This window comes from Lepisosteus oculatus, chromosome 9, assembly GCF_040954835.1.
Source record: "Lepisosteus oculatus isolate fLepOcu1 chromosome 9, fLepOcu1.hap2, whole genome shotgun sequence".
NCBI lineage: Eukaryota > Metazoa > Chordata > Actinopteri > Semionotiformes > Lepisosteidae > Lepisosteus > Lepisosteus oculatus.
This window is the reverse complement of record NC_090704.1, coordinates 32,754,152-32,777,487: the sequence shown is the minus strand read 5'-3', so window position 1 is coordinate 32,777,487 and position 23,336 is coordinate 32,754,152. Positions and strand designations below refer to the sequence as shown.

The window sequence follows — 23,336 nt, the reverse complement described above, 5'->3', positions numbered from 1 at the left end:
AACTGACTCTCCCAGCCCAGGTGCTGCTAATCTAATGAGATCCAGAAAACCAACAGGAATGCAGCTGGGAACACCTGTTTTAAATGGACTGTTTATTAAAATGAAGAATTCCTTTATCTCACAAATTATCAAGGAGCACCACAGTAAATATTCAAGTATACAGTGGTGTCAGCCATTGTGGTAATTTTTAAAATTACAAGGGAAGTAGAATTGTCTATTTTCTCAGTCTATAGAAGGCAGATCTCTGGAACACATTGTACCTATCTGTGCATAATTTAATCATTGTCTGTATTAAATAGTTGTGTTATTTATTGTTAATAAACATATATCTGCCTACATTTTGGCCTGTATTATTGACTCTATTATCAATATTCTTTTTTACATGTAGGTTTTATTCCTTTATACTTGCAAACCACATTTAATGAATCCTTTGGGTTGTTCTTTGAGCTGTAGATCTTATATACATGTCTTTATTGGTACAAATACACATTCACTGGCATTTTCTCCTGTACTTAAAGGGCGTCCTTTGTTGTATCTGCTGTGATAACATTTAACTAAATTACGTCTGGTTTACTATAACTTCTTCTGCGGAGTGCAAAGTTTAACCACATAGATAATGGATCACAATGCTGTGATTTACACAGTAGCTATAGCAAAATATGGAGGAGGTTCACTGTAGCTATTGCCCAGGACTCACAAATTCATTAAGATTTTTTTTAAGATCACTTTATTGGCCATACTGTATACAAATTCTTGTATTAGGAATTTGTCTTTTCATATACCCCAACTTGCTCTCAATGAGAGACGCAGACAGAGAGAGAGAGAACCTTGGGGTCAGAGCGCAGGGTCAGCCATTTATACAGCGCTCCTGGAGCAGTTGGGGTTAAGGGCCTTTTTCAGGGGCCCCACGGAATAGGATTTCTTTGCAGGCTGCAGGATACGAACCGGCAACCTTCCAGCCACAGGCGCAGATCCTGAGCCACAGAGCCTCAGCACCACACTTAACAAGTTACAAGACTGTGCACTGGACAAAACCAATGAGCCATTTGTACAGTGCATTGCCAAAACACAGCAGAAACATCTTTAATAAGTTATTTAGGTGATATCTTCATACAGATTAACTTTCATGTTTGATCATTGCTCCAGCTGGTATCATCCCAGAACAACATGTAGGAAGTTACCACTTGATCAAGGTTACCACAACAGTGTCTCACACTGGATTTGAACTCATAACCTACTGATTACAAGCCCAAAACGTTAACCTTTACTCCACACTGCTATGCTTCAGTGTACATTGTTAGTACTTCTTTCCCAGTTGTGTGCTGTTGACAAAAATGTTTGCTAGAATACAAAAAGAGACACTATAAAAAGTGCTAAAGACAAACAAATGAATTAAATGTAGATTATCAGGTTTCCTTTCAGGTTATCATGTGTCATAATCTATGCTCTAAAATTCACATATTTCACATATGGAAAACAAAATGTACTGTATTTAATCTTTAATCAAATCAACACTTAGTTCCTAACTAAAAGATGAAACATAAAGATAAATAGTTTCCTGATATGTGCCACAGCAAAGCAATCAAATACAATTGTGCTTCCAACTGTAGTTCAGATACAAACCTCAGTATAGGCACAAATACAAAATTACAAGTCTTATTGTAGCTTGTGCACTAACAGGAATGATGTAGCTACAGCTTTAACAGTAGCTCCTTTAGTACAAAGGTACAAAGTTTAGGGTTTTAAGTTTAATAGTTACAGTTCGGTTGTGTTACAGTTACAGTTACAGTTCACAATGCTGTGATACAGTATGTAGTGTAGATCTTATAACAAAAGTACAGGCAAAACATTGTAAGGGAGATTATTGTAGATCTGTCTTGTAATTGTCCAGTCCTAGTGCAGAACACTGTGCCTGGAGAAAACCACAAACCACTGAGTACAGTGTCGTGGACTATTATCACAATAAAGTTCTTTAAATGGATTAAACAAACAAAACACTTAAAGTGTATATTTAATACTTTTATATAACCATAAAAACATTAATAAAAACAATGAAGAGTGCAGTGAATTTATCAATTTGAAATCTAACTGATATTAACATGTTTTTAAAATTATTCATGTGTTTCATATGAACAGTATTCAACTGGAAAAATATTACTATTTTATATTATTTCTATATTTGTACAGTAGGGATAATCTGGTACTTGCCCTTGCTTCAGAATCTGCAATATAGAGCGTACCAGATAGCTAGCATGAGGACAGCAAGATATACTCTCCGATGCCTTCAATCAAGATTAAATCAGTTAAAAAAAACATTGGAAAAAAACGTGCTTCAGTCATTTATGTAAATTTCATAGACTGTGAGAATATTTACAAATTGCAAATGACAAATGGCCCTTCAGCTTTTCTAGTTTATATAATATATATAGATATTAGTAGTTAAAAGATCCCTTGATTCCTATGTTTCTTACAAAACTTTCTAAGTAAAACCTTAATAGGCAGAACTACACTCAAATCACATTGGTTTTAACACCTGCAACAGGACATAAACTGATTTGAGAACCACAAATTCTCCTGCTAAAAATGTGTTTGGTTATTTAACTCCAAGCTGTAGAGATACTGTATAATTCTACTACCAATAGGATGAATACATGCAAAAATGGGGTACTTGCTTAAATCAAGATGCTAAACTCTCCATTTATTATTCTTCATTGATAATAAATGTATGTAACATTAACTGCTGCTGTTTAAGAGCCCTTTGGCCAATTAATTCCTAACATGGTTTTAATCTTTCTAGTGAGCATGCCATTTAAATATGACTTGCTGTATTGGCTGAGCACACCAAACTGTACATTTTCACTATTTTGTTTTCATGCATCAAACAATCTGTCTTGGCAACCTTCACACCAGCTGAGCCAGAATCTGCCAGATTTTATTAATTACAGTAGCTCCTTCAGACTGCCATCTCACAAGTTACTGTGACACTTTTCCCATACACAGTGGGTCATTGATTTAAAGTGCATTAGAGTGCCATTAATGAGACCTGTAGTTCCACTTGAAATCACAAGAGGTAAGCAATAGCCAATAGAGTCAATATCTGCATTACAGTATGATGCTACCTCACAGCTCTCAGGTCTAGGGTTTGATCTGGGGATGGGTCACCTTCTGTGTAGAGTCAGCATGTCATCCTCATGTCCACATGTGTTTTCTCCAAACCAATGAAAATGGGCTTGAAAGGCTGTATCCTGGCTACATGTGGCAAACATGGCAGATTTTTAGAACAATTACGAAAAAGTTCAAATTTATGAATGTACTGTAGGTGCTCCTCATACTCAAAAGGGCTGCAAGTCAGGGAGAATCTTGCTCTACAACCAGTCTCAGTATTGACATCCCGCTGAGGGTAAGTGACTGTTCTCAGACAGACAGAAGATAAGGGAACACCAGAATACAGCCTGACCTCTAGAGACAGAGTTAGAACTTCTGCCAATGTAAGGACAGAGGGGACTAGGGTCAACTTCCCTGAGAGCACATTAAGATGTAGAACCCTTGTGTGACTGTTGCACATTATCAACTACAACCCACACCACGCACAGACTTGATCTAGCACAATGAGAGCTAGGAAAGCATGAGGTACACAGCTCCCGCCAGTCAGACATGCGACTTTGCATAACACTCCCCTAGACAAAGTACAAGAGAGCAGTATTTCTTGACAGTCACAGATCCTATCCAGACACATTTATTAGATCTGGTCTGATTTTCAACTCAAATAGGTCTCACAAATCAGAGGGGTAGATAGATAGGTGACCACAGGCCCTCTACCTGAACTGGGACTCAACTTAAAAATGAAGGCCATTACACGACTCTGACTCCAGATTTGGTGGTTATCGTTCTAGTGACAACACAATTAACATCTGGGAAAATAGGGATTACTGCATACACCACAGCAGTGGCTCCATCATGCTTTTTTCACTAAATTACACTATCATTGCATTGGTACTACAGCATCATAAGTGATATCAGCACACTCAGACCTCCTTCAGAACTGACCCTCACGTGCATACTTTATATAACTGCACCAGGTGACTACCTGCTTGTAGAAACATGCCCAGGAACATCAGCTGCTCAGATGGACTGTAGGTTACGGTATTTCATACAGAGGCTACACACATTTCATACATGAATGCAAAGAACAAACACCATTTTATGTGGTCAGCTGTTGATCTGCTTTGCACTTGCTCATGAGACAGTCAGAAAAAAAAATGAACTCTGACCCAACAGCACTGCATCAATGGCCGTGCTACAGAAGGAGCACCATGCTCAAGCACAATGTTTTTTACTAAGTGTATTGTGCTTCAGTTCCATCCAGAACTGAAGTTGTTTAAAAAGATTTCAGACAGTTCATCTTTGAAGCTGATAGTCTCTTGATGTACATGTTTGAGGGTCAGGCACCCAGCTAACAAATTCATATTTACAGCAGGTGTAGAAAGTATAAACCCTCGTTGCATTTTGCCACTTTTTTTGTTACAGCTGGAACATTCGATAGACTTACATATTTTTGTTACATATTCTTCCCTTTCAATGCATACAACAGCCTCTAAAAAATCAAAATGTTTAAAAGACAGAGAGAGAACTTTTGCAATTAAGAAACAGGAATGCAGACAAGAACAAGCTAGGCAGGGGATATAAAAAGGTTTCAAAGGTACTGAGTATCCCACAGTGCACTGTTAAATTAATTAGCAGGTAGTGGAGGACACAAATTGCTCTGGATCTTCAATGACCAAGTTGTCCTCCCAAACTCTGCAGCCAGGTGAGAAGGACATTCGTCAAGAGGCTGAAAACAACCCTCAAAGACCTGCATAACTGACGACTCAAATCTGGGCAGCATGGTAGAGTGGCAAGGAGGAAGCAAGTGGTCAGAGCCAAAAATTGGCTTATTGTCAAGGGTCATCACCCCCCCCCCAATGAAGGCTGGAGGTGCCAGCATAATGTTGTAGGGTTGCTTTTCATTGATGGGGATTGGTAGGCTGCTCCTTAGCAACACACAGAACAGTCTGCAAAAGATCTGAAACTGGGATGCGGAGATTCATTCAATTCAACAGGATAAGGACCTTAAACACAAAGCCAAAGCAACCCTTGTGTAGCTTCAAACAAAAAGTGAAAGTTCTTGAGTGTCTCTGTCAAAGCCCAGACTTATTTTTCATAGAAAATGTGTGGCAGTAAGTAAACACACCCGAACCCCCCAGAAACCTGGAACTGCCGTAGTGATTTTGCAAGGAAGTGGGGGTAAAAATTAAACCTGCACGATGTGAAAAGCTGGCAACAGGCAATATTTTATACACCCACTGTAACTTTAAGAATTAATTTGAACTGAATTTAGATATGTTGTCTAATGGGTGTCGGTGAAGGACCTATAGAAATTCAAAATTAATGTGATTGCTTATACAGAAGGTATCGCTAACAGAGTTACTGTTAGTATTACATACACTGTTTCTAAAATGGTTCACGCGTTTAAATTTCCGTTAAGGAAAAGAAATTACTACAACTCTAGATTTACATACTGTATAATGCCTGAAGAATGGATATTTCTGCTACATTCTCACACCCCATTCTAGGTAAATGTTACAAAGATTAGGGGGGACGCTGCCTTTTGAACGCGATTTACAGAACAGTCAATCGTCACTTTTTGAAAAAAATACACCACCATGTCAACAAAAGCAAGGATTGAAGTCATTACAAATGCCTTTCAAATGTATTTCATACTGCACGTTCCATGACAGAATCAGCTAAGGCACAAAAAAAAACCCACTACATTACATCATCCCCTGAAACCAATGATATAGCGATTTTTTCATAAATATTATAAACACTGAGAAACTTAATAAGGAATGCATGCACTCACCTAGACCAAGAAGTCTGGAGATTTGTGCTCAGGACTTTTTTTGTGCACAAAATTCTGTGATATGCTTGTGTGGTAAAATGTTCGCCGTACTTAAATAATTGTGAAACAATTCTGGCTGTCATCGTAGAATAAACAATTTACGTTCAACTTCAGCGCTGACTTTACTCTTGTCTAGAACTATCCAGTGCAGCCCGGAACGCTCAGAGAAGTGTCTTGAAAATCATAAGAAAAGGGGGTGCTGTGAAACCTTCCTCTTTGAATGATCTGAAGAAATACTTAAGAAAACTGACAGAACGTTCTGCTTCTTAGGTGAGCAAAGCCTGAAGTTGCACTGAGTCAGTGTGAAGTAACAGGAGATAAAATATACGTTTGTTCAAGGGATACAACTAACTTTCTGAAGGTATTAAAACGAAAACACATTCCACAGATATTTGCTTACACAGGGGTATTCGTGTATATGTATAACCAAATAAATTCCAACTGCAAGAACACACTAGGGAACGATCAAGGCAGTTTGTTTTTATATAGTTCTTTTTGTCTTGTTAGCATTCTTTACTTCCCAGAGTATTTCGAGTTCGCGCTTTCGTTTAAGATGGGTATTTCACATGATCCCTTAACAAGATCTTGGATTCCTAGTATTGACATTAGCGGGAGGGCGCAACAGAAAAAAACATTAGTGCAGTGTCCATAAAGACATTTGATATCGTTCCTTCTCGATCCTCCGAGAGGGGCCAGAGTGGAGCTCACCGCAAAGTATAACAAAAAGGAAAACATTTTAGTGTATTCTCATCCATAGGATAAAACTTTTTCATAATGTGTAGAGGGCAGACTGTATAGGTCGGTTATGTGTAAAGTTGTGTTCATAATGATATTAAATACAGATGTCAGACTACTTTCCATGGTTCAGGGTCAGTCTTTTCTTGGTCCCTGTAAGTTTTTATTCATGTTTACTCCAACCTTTTGAACTATGCTTAATCAAACTTTGCATACCTTTAAACTGGAAAATATTTAGGGTATTTAAATTTCACAATTTTTACATTTTAAATTAAATTAGTAGGCTACAAATTTAATTTCATTAGTTCAGCTTCATAATGCATATTTTTAATGCAAATGTCATTGGTAATTCCATTGAATAGTACAAAAAAAGCCTCTTGGGACAAGAGCGCACATGACCTCAAGCCATGCTGGTTACGATTTAGCCAACTGAGTGGACTGGAGTATTTCAAGTTCAAGTTCAAATTCAATTTTATTTGTCAATCCAGCCATATACAAGTATACAGAGAAACAGGATATCGTTCTCCAGGTCTACGGTGCGAATACAGACAAAACACTGACAAGACAATGCTATAGACATTGTAGACAGACATTTCTGACAGGGTACAGGGTACATAAAGTGCAATGTGCCTAGTGCAATTTACTTTACATGATTGTGCAAAGAACAAATCAGACAGTATGCCTGACATTAGGCAAAAAAAATAACTATGTTTCCAGATTTGGAGTAGGTGCAGTAGGTACTAAGGTGTTGAGGAGCCTGACAGCCTGTGGAAAAATACTGTTACAGTCTATTGGATCTGGCCCGTATACTGCGATACCTTTTACCAGATGGTAGGAGGGCAAAGAGTGCAGGAGGGGTGGGAGGGATCGTCCACAATACTGGAGGCTTTGTGTGTGCAGAATTTGTGGTAGATGTCCTGGATGGACGGAAGGGAGGCTCCAATGATGTTTCCTGCTGTACTGACAATTAATTGCAGGGACTTGCAGTCTGAGACCTTACAATTCCCAAACCAAACAATGATGCAGTTTGTCAAGATGCTCTCGATGGTACCTCTATAGAATGTGGACAGTATGGGGTTGGAAGGTTTGCCCTTCTCAGTCTCCGCAGGAAGTGGAGACATTGTGCTTTTTTGTGGAGGAAGTGGAGACGTTGTGCTAGGGAGATGGTGTTGATGGTCCAAGTGAGGCCATCTGTGATATGCACACCAAGAAACTTAGTACTTCTATCTCCACAGGGGAGCCGTTGATGTGCAATGGGGAGCTATCATTGTGGGCCCTTCCGAAGTCACTTATCATCTCTTTGTCAGAGACAGACAGATTGTTGTTTAAGCACCAGTCTGCTAGTTGCTCCACCTCCTCTCTGTACGGTGCCTCATCGTTGTTATTAATGAGGTCCACCACTATCGTGTCATCAGCAAACTTGATGATGTCATTTGCACTGTGCTTAGCAGTGCAGTCATGTTTCATCAGCGTGAACAGGATTGGGCAATATAGGCGTAAACTTTATTGAACCCCTGGAGGGTTCCGGTGTTCAGTATTGTGGTACTAGAGATGTTGTTTCGGGCCTGTGGAATGCTACTGTAAATCCATTAAGTGGTGGCAGTGGTGACTTGAACCCACAACTCGTTTGTGTTTAATTCTGAATCAACAGACTTAGCTGGTACACTAAACCGCAATCTCTTTTTAAAGTAGTTAGCTGAAAAGTTTCTGAATTTTGCTCAAACCCGCATCAGCTATTCTCCCCTCCAACTATCTTCTGCACTGAACCCCCAAGATCTAAGATCTATTTGCATACAATTTACACTTACAAAAGGTACAAAGTGTGCCAAACTCACTTGGCCAGTTTTTTTTTCTTCTTCTTAGTACTGTACCGACAAAGCTAAACCCTGAATATCATCAAGCTGCCACCCATCAACCAGTTTCAGTTAACTACATTTAAGCCACGTCTAATTTTATTTTTGTCTTTTTACTTTAGAAAAGGCACTTTCTACACACAAGTAATTAATAACAACAATTCACTTCGTCCTCCACTGAAGTGCTGCACAAATAGTTCATGTGTCTTATGTTACAGTTTCCCAACGATCCCGATTATTTGCTTCCTTAAAACAGTTTGAATAATAGTAACAAAACATGTGCATTTGCTATGGGCCCTCTTTTTTCTCTAGGACTTCCCTTCTGCTGCACATTGGGAACTACATCTGAGACAGGGATACAGGCCCGTGGAATGCTACTGTAAATCCATTGTGTTTGGACATTTGATCATAAAAGGGCAGAGCAGTGGCTCTGTGGCTAAGGATCTGTGCCTGTGATTGTGGAAGGTTGCTGGTCCAAATCCTGCAGTCGGCAGAGGAATCCTACTCCATTGGGCCCCTGAGCAAGGCCCTTAAACCCAACTGCTCCAGGGGTGCTGTACAATGGCTGACCCTGTGCTCTGACCCCAAGCTTCTCTCCCTGTCTGTGTCTCATGGAGAGGAAGCTAGGGTATGTGAAAAGATTAATTCCTAATGCAAGAAATTGTATAGGGCTAATAAAGCATCATTATCATTATTAAAAGAGTATGCTGCTTTTCTTGCGAGGACATCACCGCGAGAGAGTGAGATTTATGGGTGTGACTTTAACCAGAACCACCTTTTTGTAACTCATCACATGAATTAGTCTATTTTTATTACAATGTTAAACTTATTTGCTCTAGAAATAGTATTTATGAGACGATACAGCTGAAATATTTTCTCAAAGTCACATTTCACAGGGGTGGCATGGTGGCACAATGGTTAGCATTGCAGCCTCACAGTATGGGGACCCTGGGATCAATTACAGACAGGGGTGCTATCTGTGTGGGGTTTGTATGCTTTCCTTGTGTAGATTTCCTCTGGGTGCTCTGTTTCCTTGTACAGTCTGAAGACATACATTTAATTGGTTTCTGAGAAAGGTAGCCCTGGTGTGTGTCAGCCAGCCCTGCAATGTACTGCTGTCCCATCTATGGTGTACCCTGCCTAGTGCCTGATGCTTGGTGAGACAGGCACCACCTCCCTCTGTGACCCTGAAGTGGTTAGAAAATGGATGGATAGACATTTGGAAGATCTTTCAAGAGGGAGATAAAGGCGTGTGTTACTATATTGTAGATTTATGTTATAATGAAAAGTTATAGCCCCTAACCTATTATATTGAATAGGTGTTGTTTTGTTGTTGGCGAATAGGAAAATAATTGCATGAAAAATTCCTTTCAATACAGAACGAAGTCTTTGGCAATGAGAAAGTACCTAGTGTTGACGTCATACTTGTGTTAGAACCCAAATAAGGAATCATACTTGAGATAGGGAGTTCAACAGAGTGAGCTTTATTCTCCCTACAGAGCTGGAGATCACACAGTGACAGAGTCCACTGTCACACAAATGGTTCTCGAAATTCAAAAGCAGACCTAGCTATAAAATACCCTTTCAAAAGCTATTCATTTTATTCAAATTTATTCATAATAACAATTTCCCACTGAGCATTATTATATCTCAGAAACCCAGTCAAGGACAACATGTTCCCTACTTCATTGTTTATCATTTGCTCCCTGGTAGTAACTTTTTTTTCTCATTATTGTTAGTGTACTAAGCTTCTGTGAGTTCTAAGTTAGGTGTTTGGTCTGCACAGCCTGATTCTTTCACTTGTTTCAAGTAGGGCTACTTCCACAATAATGACCACCTGACTTTGTAAAGTTAACTTTTCTTTACTTGAACCATGTCTGTGATACAACTAACAGAAGACAGGTGGAACATGGATAAACACACTCAAGAACGTTATTCCTTCTCAGCACTAATAGGTCCCACGAGGAAAGCAAAACAGTCAAAAAGTTTACTCCTATATTGCTACATGTTTTTATTTGAACTATGAACAGAATTAATCTTTTTTTTAAAAAAAACAAGCCTATTTTAAGAACTGTTTTGAAGAAATTAGTTAATGTGTTTTGAGTCTTTACGTAAAGTCTTTGAGATGATCTGGCCTGGGAATAAGTCTTCCATATCTAGAGTGGAGGGCATAAGGTACTGACCCTGCGATCTATCATGCACAAGGACTGTTTTCCATCTACTGGGTCCCTCTTCACCCTTGAAGGGTTAATTCACTGTCCAGTGGCAAGGGTTCTGTTTGTCTTCACTGGGCATAAGGTTGGGTGATTGGAGCTTTGGGAAGGTCTAGCTCTATGTTGTATATTTGTATTAGTGTCTTTTAATTGTATGAGCTCACCAAACCAAATTCCGTGAAAAGGGGTTGATACAGTAGCATAGGATTGAATTTGAATTCTTATCTTTTCTTGGTGGATTTCAAATGTATCCTATTTCTCCTGAGGGTTCATCCCTGGTCTGTCCTCACATCATAAGACTTTTTATCCACCGGCTTGATAATTTCTTTGCTACCCGTTATTCAGTCCCACTGAAGGCTGGTATCTCACATTGTTATTGCAGTGTAGCAGAGTTAAATCATTTGCTGGTGGTATCATAGCATTTGGCCCGTCTACGCTGTTTTCTTTCATAGACTTGTACTGGCTGCTTGCCCTTTCAGATATTAGCAGTGGTTCACTCATCAGCACCAGCATCTTTGTTATTGCTATCTGATCCTGGCATGGTTCTTGTGATTCAGCAAGGCAGGATATGGAATTGATCCAACTTTCTTTACATTGGACATAAGTCTCTTGCTTTTTTGACTGCAGATTCCACCTTCCTATTAGTCTGTGAGTACTCTGGTGATGATGATTTCTGCTTGAAATCCTATGTTTTGTTGAACTCCTTAAACTCTTCTGAGGAGTCAGAGAATACAGTGTCTGGAATGGCATGTCTTACAAAAAATGCCTTGTAATTAACTTTGCCTTTGTGTCAATCTCTCAAAAGTAGGAAAAATATTCCACAGTGTTCAGTCTTGGTCATCAAACACAAACAAGTCTGTCCCTACCTTCTCCCAAGCCCACTTCGGAGTTTCATGGGCTTGCAGGATCTATTTTTGCTGTTTGGTTCCCCAAGCGCTGCAGATGCTGCATTGTTTATGTGTGTTTTCAGTTGTCTGTTCATGCCTGGCCAGTAGATGCATTCACAAGCTCTCCTTAAGCAGCGCTCTATGCCAATGTGTGATGAGTGGATTGTGTGCATTAGATCTCTTTTGAGTAAATCTAGCACAGCAACCCTTGCTCCTCTAAAGACGACTCCATTTTGCCAGTGAGCTCATCTCTGCTGTGAGAATATATTTTGTCACCTCCAGTGTTGTGCGTTCTTTAACCTCAGGCCATCCCTCAAGTGTCACCTTATATTGGACTTGTAGCTCCTTGGACTGTTCAGTGGCTTTCCAGATGGACTTTAAATGCTCTTTAGAGACAGAGAGGTAGTGCATGATGCTGATGGGTTCTAGTTCATCCTCCACAGGTGCTCGGTCACTGTAATGCAACTGTAACGGGGACACTACCCTGTAAAAAAGGCCACCAAAAGGCCTATGGTGACTCTGACAGAGTTACAGTATTTCATGGCAGAGATGAGAGGAACTGTCCATGTGACAACAATAGCCTGGGCACTCTGGGAGGGTGGCAAACAGAAAACCATTCTTGAAGAAAACCCTAGTAACATCTTTCATTGATTTTTTAAGAAGGCATGTGGGAGACAAAGTACAACAAAGTAGAGGAAGACTCTATGGTCTGATGAGACCAAGATTGAACCTTTTGGTCTAAGTGCTAGGTGCTATGTTTGGTGCATCATCCCAAGAACACTAGCCCTACTGTGAAACATGGTGGCAGTATAAATCTACTGGGGTGCTTCTGTTTCAGGATGTAGAAAACTTGTCAAAATAAAAGGCAAAATGGATGGAGAAAGGCATAGACAAGATCTGCTGCAGTCTCCAAGAGACCTAGGCCTTGGGAGAAGATTTATAATCAATGACTCAAAGCATAGTGTAAAAGCCACATTGGAGTGGCTTAAAAAAGCTGGTCGAGACCTCCCCAAATAGACTTCCAGCTGTAATTGCAACTAAAGATGCTTCTACCAAGTATTAAAACAAGGGGAGTGGAAACTTATTTGTAATTAATTTAAGAAAAAACTTTATAGTTTTTTTTATTTGACATTACAGAATGAACTGTGTTAATCAGTGGAAGAATTCACAAATAAATGAATTGTGATTCAATGGTGTTAGAAAATAAATTTAAGTAGTATTCAACCCCTTTTAGCATTTTTGTGTAGCCACTGTAAATGGTCTGTTGTTTCTTCTTTGGCAACTCTGAAATGTATCAGTCATACCACTGAAGCTCTTTAAATTTGAACTTTAACCTTGTTGACAACATTCTCTCCTTCCTTTAGAACTATTTCACACTACTTTTATTCCCAGGTCTGGTGCTCATGTAGATGATTTATCATACTAAATGGAAGAGAAAGAGTGCAAACCAGGACACAAACTCACCAGAAATCACCTGGAGAGGTAAAGTAGAAGTGTTAAACTACAGTATTGTGAAACAAAACAGAGGTAAACAAGTACACTAAAATTAGGAAAAAGAATACAAATGACTTCAAATTTATTTTTTAAATACAATTCAAAAAGGAGAGAAAGTACACCTACAGCAAGTGTCTTAAATCTTCTTATTCTTGCTGGGGGTCCTGGAGCTATTAAATTGATCAACGTGCAACTGTCTTACACAGTAGAGCCACAAAATGAAGAAGGGTGAAAGATAAGTGCCCTGGGCTTCCCCCCTAGATGGCCCAAAACCAATCAGGAAATGCCTATTAATTAACAGTGCATATAAACAAATATAACATTTAAAACATACACAGCACTTAAAAGAAAAAGGTTTCCTTAAACATGGTATAGGACACTTAGAAACCCATTTAAACAGTATGGAAACAGTTCTATCAATACAGGCATATTCTAACTGGAGGTTGCAGATATGAAGGAAAACAATGACAATGCTGCACTCTACTGGACATTACACTGTGCACTGAACACATCAGTGTGAAGTGTTATAGAGAAAAGTGCTATTGACAGATTTACAGTGATCCTGTGTTCATCACACTATTTTAGTAGTTCTTGGCCAGAGTCCCTGCTAAATGTATCTACCAATTCCCACTCATCCAGAATGCTGGGGCTGCTCTGTGCGCTTGCTCTTCTTTGCTTTTCTCACGTTGCTTCACTGGTCCCAACCCTCTGCTGGCTCTCTGCTGCATTGTGTCCAATTTGAAGCACCAAATCTCACACTGCTACCGTACCTCAACCATTGTACTCCCACTTATCTTCAGTCTCTTTTCTTTATAATCCTCTCCACTTCTCCTCATCTCCTCGTGTGCAAGACCTTCTACAATGTGATGGAACAAGGTGAGGCTTAGTTTCTTTTCCTTAACTGGAGTAAATTGGACACACCTGGCTTGACAGACATTCTTCAGGGGCAGCAGCAGTCAGATGAAGAGGGCAGGGAGACAGTTAGGAGAGGAATGAACTGTAAGGAGTTTAGATGGTATATCCAAATATGCAAATTATTAGTTCAATTAGAGTTGGGCTAGAACAAAAACCAGAAGACAGTGGCATCACTAGGAGCAGAGCAGATCTAATCCTGAGGCAGTGGGATGCCCACAGCAGAGTGTCCCTGGAGGCTCTGGGCTCTCTGCACCTTCTCCGCAGTGCAGTAGTCCTGCAGGAAGACGGAAGCCAGATTGCTTAATCTCCGGTTTGTAGACAGGGAGAAGCGCAGCATGCACTCCACCACGGGGATATCGGTGATCTCCTCGCGGGAGGCAGGAGTCATCAGGTACATCAGAGTGGTGATGGCAGACAGCACTGTCTCCTCATTGGGGCTGGACAGGCACCCAATCACCAGCTTCACACCATCGTTCTGCAGGATGTATTCCTTGTTGGTTTTGTCCAGGCTCAGGTTACACAGACCCCCTGTGAAAACATGGAAATTGCTAAATAAATGTACTAAAGCATCAGGTTAATTGTGATGCATTTTGTTCAGTTTCTCTATTACATTGTTTAGGCTTCAAGGAGTGCCAACCTATAGTGCTGCAATGGCGAACCTATGGCATGCAGGGCCATATATGTAATCACCCCTAATAAACAGCCTGCATTCTGTCTGGAACACTGGAAAGTTAGTCAGTTTTTCACCTGCAAAGATGCCCCTGAAGTACCCGAACAGTACTAACTGTAGTAAATATCCATTCATGGTTGGGTGTTTTGCCGACGAGCTGCTATATTTAGGAGAGAAACAGCAACAGCCTTTCCTACTTTACAGGTGATTTAACTGTTTCAAAATGTCAAAGTCGAGGTGACAAAACTAGGTCAGGATTATATAATAAAGGTATTTTGGGTTTACATCTTTTCTAAAAAACCTTTTGCATGTTATCAGTGTGAGGAGTGCAAGGTCTTTTTGTTGGTGTTACTGTTAGTTGAGGATTTTTACACTAAACTTAGGCAAACAAAAAAACTATGAAATATGGAGTTTATTTGTGGATATATATATACACACTCTTTAAATAGGTTTGTAGAATTTCTTTCTTAATTTAAAAAAATCAACATATTATACAACATGATTTTCAACAATAAGACCACCAAGCACCTTACCTGCACAACCTTCTGAACCACACCTTTTTCTATAACAGAAGTTTCTGTATCACCTGCACATGTGTACCCATTATCATATATATACACATTTCTCCACTGGCCATTTAGAAATCTCTTGCAGAAAATGCCCTAATGTAATAATCTAATAATTGTTTGCAGTTATACTAAGTTATACGAAGACATATTATTGATTCTGATTTCTAGAACTGTCTTTCTTTTTTCATCATCATTCTTCTTCTTCATTTCTATCTTCTTCTCAAAGTCTTCCTTACCTATTCCGAACTCCACCAGGCTCTCGTTGTCCTCTGTGAGCATGTCCAAAAACAGGTCGATCACCTGAAGCTTGCGAAGGGCCTCATAGTTGCTGGGGTCATAGGAGAAGTTGGCCAAGTTTGCCAATACTTGTGTCTTGGCTTCTAAACGTGAAAATGAAATAAACGTTCACAGATTTTGAATAGACAATAATTCAACCAACACATATTTCCATGTGGACAACATTTTTGTAACCATTGCGGTGCATCTCAAACGCTGTAACCCATATTTTAATCTACTACGTTACTTGAAATCCTACGAAAACATGGTTTCCACATGATTTTGTTTCATTGACAATGCTTAATAAAAGAGCTACAAACACCGCCTGCTGGTCAGTGCCTATAAGGTGCAGAAAAATTAATAACATATTTTAAAAGAAACAGAAGTTCATACCAATGCTGTCAGTATCCTGGAACTCTGTGACCAGAGCCTGCAGATACTCAAATCTGTCCAGTCCCTGGGAGTCACCTTTCTTGGGGAACATCACACTCCTAAAGCAAAAAAAAAAAACATTTTCAGCATAGACAGCATAATCCTCAGAACTATCTTGATCTTTAAATTAAGGCAGTGTGTCCTATACTGTGAAAAGCAGCGTTTTGCCACACTAGAAAGACACCAAAGCAGAGCATGCAAAATAATTTAAACTCAATTTAAAATATATTACTTGAACCAAAGAGATTACATGGAGTTGTACTGAAGTATTTAAAAATCATGAAAGATACTGCTGTATTTCAAACAAATTACTTCTTTACGCTCAAGAATGAATACAGGATACACATTTAAATCAATTTCACATACAGGGAAGGAGGGAGGTACGGAATTCTTTGCACAGATTTTAAGTGTCATATTTTTTTTTCAAACGTTAGAATTTGAACACTGTTGGATCCATATTTTATTATAAATTTACGATCAACCGAAAGCTTTTCCATATTGGTGTCGGATTAGCAGCAAAAGTGTTTATACCACAAATAATGCCCAAACTGAAAAGTAAAAAAAACAAATTACTTACATTTAAAAGCTACGCTAGTCTGTTAGATATTTTGTTGCATTATAAAAAAATATACATTTATTACACTAAACTATTTTATTTACCTATCGACGACCCATTTTTCATCCACCTTTGCCTTCCCCTTCCACACACACCTTAATTTTTATATTTTGTATTTACTTCCGTTCCTGTCCTAGTCGTTCTCCCCCGATCGACAGAAACGCATTGGCTTTTAGATTCCAGTTCCACAAAACTACAAGATCTAATGACAAAATAAACCAGTGAAAACTGTAATTAAATATCTCTTATTAATGGGAGGAGAGGACAAGTTATAAAATTCAAAATGTCTTTGTAGCGGGTGTAAACTGCACAATGATGCGATTGCATATACAAACCGTATATAGCTGCAGATGTGTATAAACGGAAAACTCGGGCTGTACTCTGGTGGACGGAACTTTGTTTCTCTGAGTCATGTGTTCTATGCCGGAGCTTATAGGAGGAGAGCGCAGTTGCGTTTTGTTTTTTAGAAGCGTGAAGCTAGTTGCTCTGTTTTTTTAAGGTAGAAAGTGGCACTCATTTTTGTTTTTGCCTAGGTATTTCTTCGTATAGCAGAGACATGAAACAGATCAAATTGTCTGCCGGCAAGCGGTTTGCCAAGCCGGTCTTGTTTGGGACGATCCTCATTGGGTTGTCCATCGCCTTTGTTAACAGGTGTGTATTAGTGTGGACGAACAGATATATTTTCATAAACGCTTTTTACTTTATGCAACATTGTTCATTTATTGTGATGAATAGCAAATTAAAGAGCTTTGCAAAATACTCAAGGTATTTATATATACCATTTGGGATGTTCCGGGAAGCTTATTATCCTTTTGTAGAAAGTCATAACCTTGGATTCCTATGAGTGCTAGAACGAAGTCATCGCTCTTGCAGAAGTAACAAATCATTGATCTTTGTTGACCGAAATAGTCTGGTGTTTTATTTTTGCCTTACTTTTGACCTGGGAATGTGCTCACTGAACTCATGGATTTGATCATTTGTATGGTTTATTGACCTTGGCAGAGTTCTTGGTTCTAGTTCAAGTACTGGTTGTGGGACTCTCGCGCAGACTACCAGCTCATTTAGCTAAAGCTCATAACCTGGCTTGTTCCACGAAATGGCAGGATGAGACCCTCGGATCACCGAGCTTCTAGCAGCTGATTGACCTTTATATCAGAAAGCCTCTCATGTCAGCAGCCATATCACACTGCAACTCACAACTGACAACCTGCTGAAGCTAAGCAGGTGTGAGCCTGGTCAGTACCTGGATGGGAGACCTCCTGGGAAAAACTAAGGTTGCTGCTGGAAGAGGTGTTAGTGGGGCCAGCAGGGTCTATGCCCTGTCTATGGCATAATCATAATCATGTCTATGGCATGACCTGTTGGTAAAAAAGATTATTGAAAGAGAATGCGTTCAGTGTGAGGACCAATTCTGCAAGGCGTACCAGGGTGTGGGTGGGTGGATCAAGCACTGTGCGTTTGTCCAGCGTGTGCTTGAGTGTGTTGGTAAAAAAGATTATTGAAAGAGAATGCGTTCAGTGTGAGGACCAATTCTGCAAGGCGTACCAGGGTGTGGGTGGGTGGATCAAGCACTGTGCGTTTGTCCAGCGTGTGCTTGAGTGCTGTAAGGCCGTCATTATGGGGAATGACGGTGTACAGAGATGTGATGTCCATGGTAAAAATGTGGCATTCGGTACCCTGAAATTGGAAATCATTGAAAAGTTGGAGCGCGTGGTTGGTGTCTTTGATGTATGAGGGAAGATCTTCAACCAGCGGTCTCATGAGGCTGTCGAGAAAGGCTGAGATGTAAGTAGTTGGACAGTTACATGCTGATACGATGGGGCGTCCAGGGGTGTCCGGTTTGTGGATTTTGGGGAGGAGGTAAAATTGAGATACCTGTGGATGTTCCATGATGAGCCGGTTCGCCTCCTGGGGGAGCTCGTTACTGCTGATAAGAAGGGAAATGGTGGATACCACTTCCTTTTGGTAGTCAGTGGTAGGGTCCTGTTGGAGAGGGAGGTAGGCAGAAGTGTCAGTTAGTTGTCTAGAGGCTTCAAAGATATATAGATCCTTACGCCACACCACAACAGCACCTCCTTTGTCCGCTGGTTTGATGACGATATCATCCCTGTTGCGGAGAGACTGGAGCGCCTGATTTTCTCCTTGGGTGAGGTTAGACCTATGTTTACTGGGTATAGAGAGTGTCTTGGGAGCTTGATTAGTGCATTGGTTAATGAAATAATCAACTGGTGGAAAACGGCCAGAGGAGGGAGTCCAACAGCTCTGTTTGGGATTAATGTTGTTAATGACATCAATAACCGGGTTGTTATCAGCTGAGAGAAGCGGGCAAGTGGCCCAGGGAGGAAGAGAAGGTATGACGAAGAGATCTAGAAAAAGATTTGGAGGAAGGCATAGTGGGTCGCAGCAGCTGTAGGCGGTAGTAGTTCAGGTGGGTAGCTGCGTCAGCATGCGTAGGCTGCAAAGGAACAAGTAATAGGTTTATTCCATGCTGAAAAAAAGAAGAAAGAGAACACAACGTTTCGGCTGTGGAGCCTTCTTCAGGTGTGAGAGAGACAGGGCAGACCCTGCGGTCTATGTGGGTCCTAATGCCCCATTATAGTGACGGGGACACGATACTGTAAACAGGCGCCGTCCATTGGATGAGACGTAAAACCGAGGACTCTCGGTTTAATGAGTGGTCATTAAAAATCCCAGGGCGTTTCTCCTTACCTTACCTCCTAATAATCCCCACCTATGAATTGGCTTCATTACTCTGCTCTCCTCCCCACTGATAGCTGATGTGTGGTGAGCGTTCTGGTGCACTATGGCTGTCGTCGCATCATCCATGTGGGGCTTCACAGTGGTGGAGGGGAGACCCTATTACCTGTGATGGTAATGAGTGGAGTGTCCAGAAAAGTGCTATACAACTGTAAGCTATTATTATTATTGAAGCTGAAGGCTTTCAACAGGAACACCTCAATTCATCTAGAAAAGGAATCTCAAATGTTTAAATGGAATTTGGAGAACTCACTAGGTTTGAGATATGTATTTTGGGAAATGCAACTTAACATTTATACTCTGAAATTTACTTAACGTGAATGTATTAGAATACATTTGATACCTTGAAATTACTGGGTTGAACACAAAGTATGGTTTTGTTAAAGTTAAAGTCAGATATATGCATGAAATTTCATATTAATCTGATGATCATAGATTCAAACTGCTTGACTGTAAGACAAAAACAACAGTTATGATTTTACTGTCCCATTACTTTTAGGGGGAGCTGTATATATGTATTAAAGTGTGAAAAATGGTGGACCAGGAAACGTAACTAAAGTAGCAGTGTTATAGTAGCAGCATCAAGTATATAATCTCTCTCTATACTCTTAAGAAAATTATCTGCACTCCAATTTTTATTTAATATAACCCAAATAATGGACATGCATACATATATTCATTATTTATTAAATAAAGCATGTTTATTTAATAGAAGCTCAAAGATTCCTGTGTGCAAAAGTAAGTGAAAGTTAATTCAGCTAGCAGTGGTACACCCTTTAGGAATTGTTTGGTTGCAGTCATAGCTCCTAAAGTTAGTAAAGTCCTTCACATCTGCTTTGAGGAACATTCTTCCAGAAACCTAAAGGATCATCCAGATGGTCTTTTGCAAACTTAAGATGTGCAGCAATGTTCCTTTCTTAGAGCAAAGGTTTTCTTCTGGCTACCATTGCTATTCAGCTTGTGTCATATTGTTGAGGTATAAACATGGACATCAACTGCAGAAAGAGAAGCCTGGAGATGCTTGGATGTGGTCCTAGGGTTCTTTTGGACATCCAGGATGAGTTTTCTTGTTGCTCTGTGGGATAATTTGGAAGGACATCCACGTCTAGGTAGAGTTACCGTGGCCTTAAATTTTCTCCATTTATAGACTATTTGTCTTCCAGTAAACTGATGAATTCCAAAACCTTTTGCAATGGTTTTATAACCCTCTCTAGACTGGTGAGCAGACAACACTCTTCCTGAGTTCATCTGAGCTTGTCTGGGGTCTCTTTAGATTGTGGGATGGTGCATTACATTACTCTGTATGAACAGCACCAAACTGACTTTGCTCAGGTGATTGGTTCTTTGATTGCTTAACTTGGTACCCAATTATTTTAGCACCTGGTTATACTTACCATGTTGACTGAGCTAATGAAACCTGCGGTTCACTTACTTTAGCACATGCCCTAAATCTTCTTTTCCTATTTCTTTTTCTATTGCATGCATAAATTCCTCTGAACAATACATTGAATTTGTGGACATAAACCTTTGTTTTAGGGAGGACTAGTTTTGATTAAACAAAAATTTTATAGTCAAAATGAACCACTCGGAGGTTCACAAACTTTCAAGTAGCACTGTAGCGTTTTTTTTTAGCTATGGCTGGGTCTTTATATTGCTACTGGAGGTTCATTATGTTTGCAGAAATGCAAAACATCATCATCAAAATAATAATTTAAAAGACAATACTAACTATATTTTCAGACACAAGTTTTTCCCTGAAGTGGAAGAGATTCGTGCCAGAGAACAGGCCAAATACGATGAAAAGCTGGCAGAGGTTCTGGAGCGTCGGCAGAAGCAAATGGGAGAGCTGGCAGAGAAGAGACAGGCTTCTCGATGAGCTCAGGGGATGTCCTGTCTGTAGGAAAGGCTGAGCTTCTCACTGCTGTACAGACAACCTGGCAGCCAGCTCCTCAATTCCTGTGGAGTTGCTCAATCTCTCAACAATATTTTGTGCAAACCTGGCAAGTGAAGATTTTCTGTGAATTCCCAGATACTTTTGTGACGAGAATGATGTATAGGAAGGAGTATATCACTAAACTGACTCCTAAGAGTTCAAAGATAAGAAAATATTTTTCCTTGTAATACGCCATTACAAGGTTGAGTAGTGCACTAATGTAAAATGAAAGCCTCAAGGTCAGGAACAACATCTATGAAAAGCTTCAAGTGTTTTCTTTTTTCACTTCTCGGTAAATGGCTTTAAAATTTTTAGTTTTACATTGTAAGATGTATTTCCTTAACTTTTCAGCAAGAATAATTAGTGTGTGGCCAAAATGTTTTTATTACCTATATGTATTTACACAAACTCCTTTGCAAAATATATACAATTTGTTCATGTCTAAATGTGTGATTTATACTCTCATTTGGGTGTGCTACCATTTGTTGGATACATGCTTAGCCTCACTGTGCACAGATGTGCCTCCTACTGTTTTCCTTTAGATAAAGCATACAGAGGCCTCAAAGACACTAACTGATCTTTTCTGGTAAACATGAGGATGTTACAGGAGCTAGAAGAAGTTATAATCACATTTTCCACACACTGTGACAGGAAGTCTGCGTGAAGGCATTTGAAGTGTTTTGGTTTGAAAAGCATGTTCTTTTTGATTTAAGCTTAGGGTACAATACGTGATCAGCTTGTACTTTATTTGAATCGGTAGAATCACATGCTTTTAATGTGACTTTTATACACTTGATGAAGTGAATTGCTCTATGAAATGTAACTAAACTTTCCAGAGGACTGAGTGCCAAGCATGAAAAATAAATTCAGTGCTGTTTAAAATCACTTGTGTTAAACAAGTTCTGATGGTGTGCTATAAAAAAGATTTATATATTTTTTCACTTATTTTCTTGCAGTACAGAAAAAAAAGACGACACATTTACAAATCAGTCAAATTTAATATGAAGAACAAATAAAGTTTTATATAAATAAACCATTTATATTAAAACTATTTAACCCTTTCCCCACAAAATAAAGACACTACTTAAATACATTACATATATACAGGTATGTAATATCTTGAAATTCAGGATAAAGTATTACATTTAATCTTTTAAGAAGACACAGTACATTCTAAAAAACCTGGCATTCACATAAAGTCTCATAAATCACGTCTTAGAAAAAATACATATTGAGACACAGAGACCGCATTATTTCTTTTGTATGACTACATTGGGATGTCAGTCACATATCTCAATAGTTTTGCTATTTATTCATGATGTACTTAGCTAAATATAATGTAAAAATTGTTAAAGAAACTTGAAAGAGGGTGGTAGGCTCCAGGGAATGGAGTCCTTTGTCTGAACACATTCATCAGACGTTAGAATGAGTTAGTGTAGGTGGGAGAAGACAGTGCAATTGTGCAATTTCAGCAGAGAGGAGTAAGGAGAAGGTAGTGACTGGTGGACCCTCACTGAACTGGAGCCAATGAACTGTGTGAGGCTTTGAGAAAAGACTTGGAAAAAGACTGTGTGAAGTCTGTAAGTAGCTTAGTTGCCTGGTTTGTTGTGAGGGGAACAGACTAAATTAAGTGATTAAAAAAGCTTATTTTTATTTAGTATTTTAGATGATTTTCTCACACTCTAAATAAAGAGCTCTAGTCTTGTACCTTATGGCCGTGTCTGTTTTCCTGAGATCCACATATTTAAAGATCGCTTAGTATTACACTTCAACATCGGAGTGTGTCAAAATCTTACAAGTGTTTTTTTTTCATTTGGCAATACACTGACCTGCTGTGTTTTTTAAACTTCAAACATACACAGATTAGTTCAGTTTAAACTGATCACTGACTTGTCACTCATTCTATAAATGTAGCTGTTCTTAAACCATGTACAGTATACTGTAAGGACATTCACCTGAGAAAAATTACAGCTCTGATAGGTTCCATCAACTTTTCTGATCTGCCTTGTCATTGTATGGATCCATCAATGCCTCCAATCAGACAAAAT

The 23,336-nt window shown here is 39.4% G+C and overlaps 2 protein-coding genes and 1 long non-coding RNA gene across 5 annotated transcripts in view; 1 reads left to right on the top strand and 2 right to left on the bottom strand.

The window, feature by feature from the left end:
* Positions 1-6,253, bottom strand: part of acsf2 (acyl-CoA synthetase family member 2) — a 54,693-nt gene extending 48,440 nt beyond the window's left edge. The window contains exon 1 of the mRNA XM_015356097.2: positions 5,900-6,253. Within this exon, the coding sequence (XP_015211583.1) occupies positions 5,900-6,021 (122 nt within the window). The 5' untranslated portion in view covers positions 6,022-6,253. The remainder of the gene's footprint in view (positions 1-5,899) is intronic.
* A 6,919-nt stretch (positions 6,254-13,172) lies between these two features.
* Positions 13,173-16,991, bottom strand: armc7 (armadillo repeat containing 7). 3 transcript variants are annotated; one of them, XM_015356104.2, is made up of 4 exons: positions 16,934-16,991; positions 15,944-16,041; positions 15,511-15,654; positions 13,173-14,563 (listed from the first exon to the last, which is right to left on the bottom strand). In XM_015356104.2, exons 2-4 carry the CDS (start codon positions 16,032-16,034, stop codon positions 14,226-14,228), a joined length of 573 nt encoding a protein of 190 aa, XP_015211590.2. In that variant the 5' UTR covers positions 16,035-16,041; positions 16,934-16,991; the 3' UTR covers positions 13,173-14,225. The 3 variants fall into 3 exon arrangements, with proteins under 3 accessions (XP_015211590.2, XP_015211589.2, XP_006635143.3); XM_015356103.2 differs by lacking the exon at positions 16,934-16,991 and adding an exon at positions 16,643-16,748; XM_006635080.3 differs by lacking the exon at positions 16,934-16,991 and adding an exon at positions 16,560-16,647.
* Positions 16,992-17,025: 34 nt separating this feature from the next.
* On the top strand, positions 17,026-23,000 carry LOC107078495 (uncharacterized). The gene is made up of 2 exons (XR_001479419.2): positions 17,026-17,249; positions 21,096-23,000. It is a non-coding gene; the product is annotated as an uncharacterized lncRNA (long non-coding RNA).
* Positions 23,001-23,336: the final 336 nt, after the last annotated feature.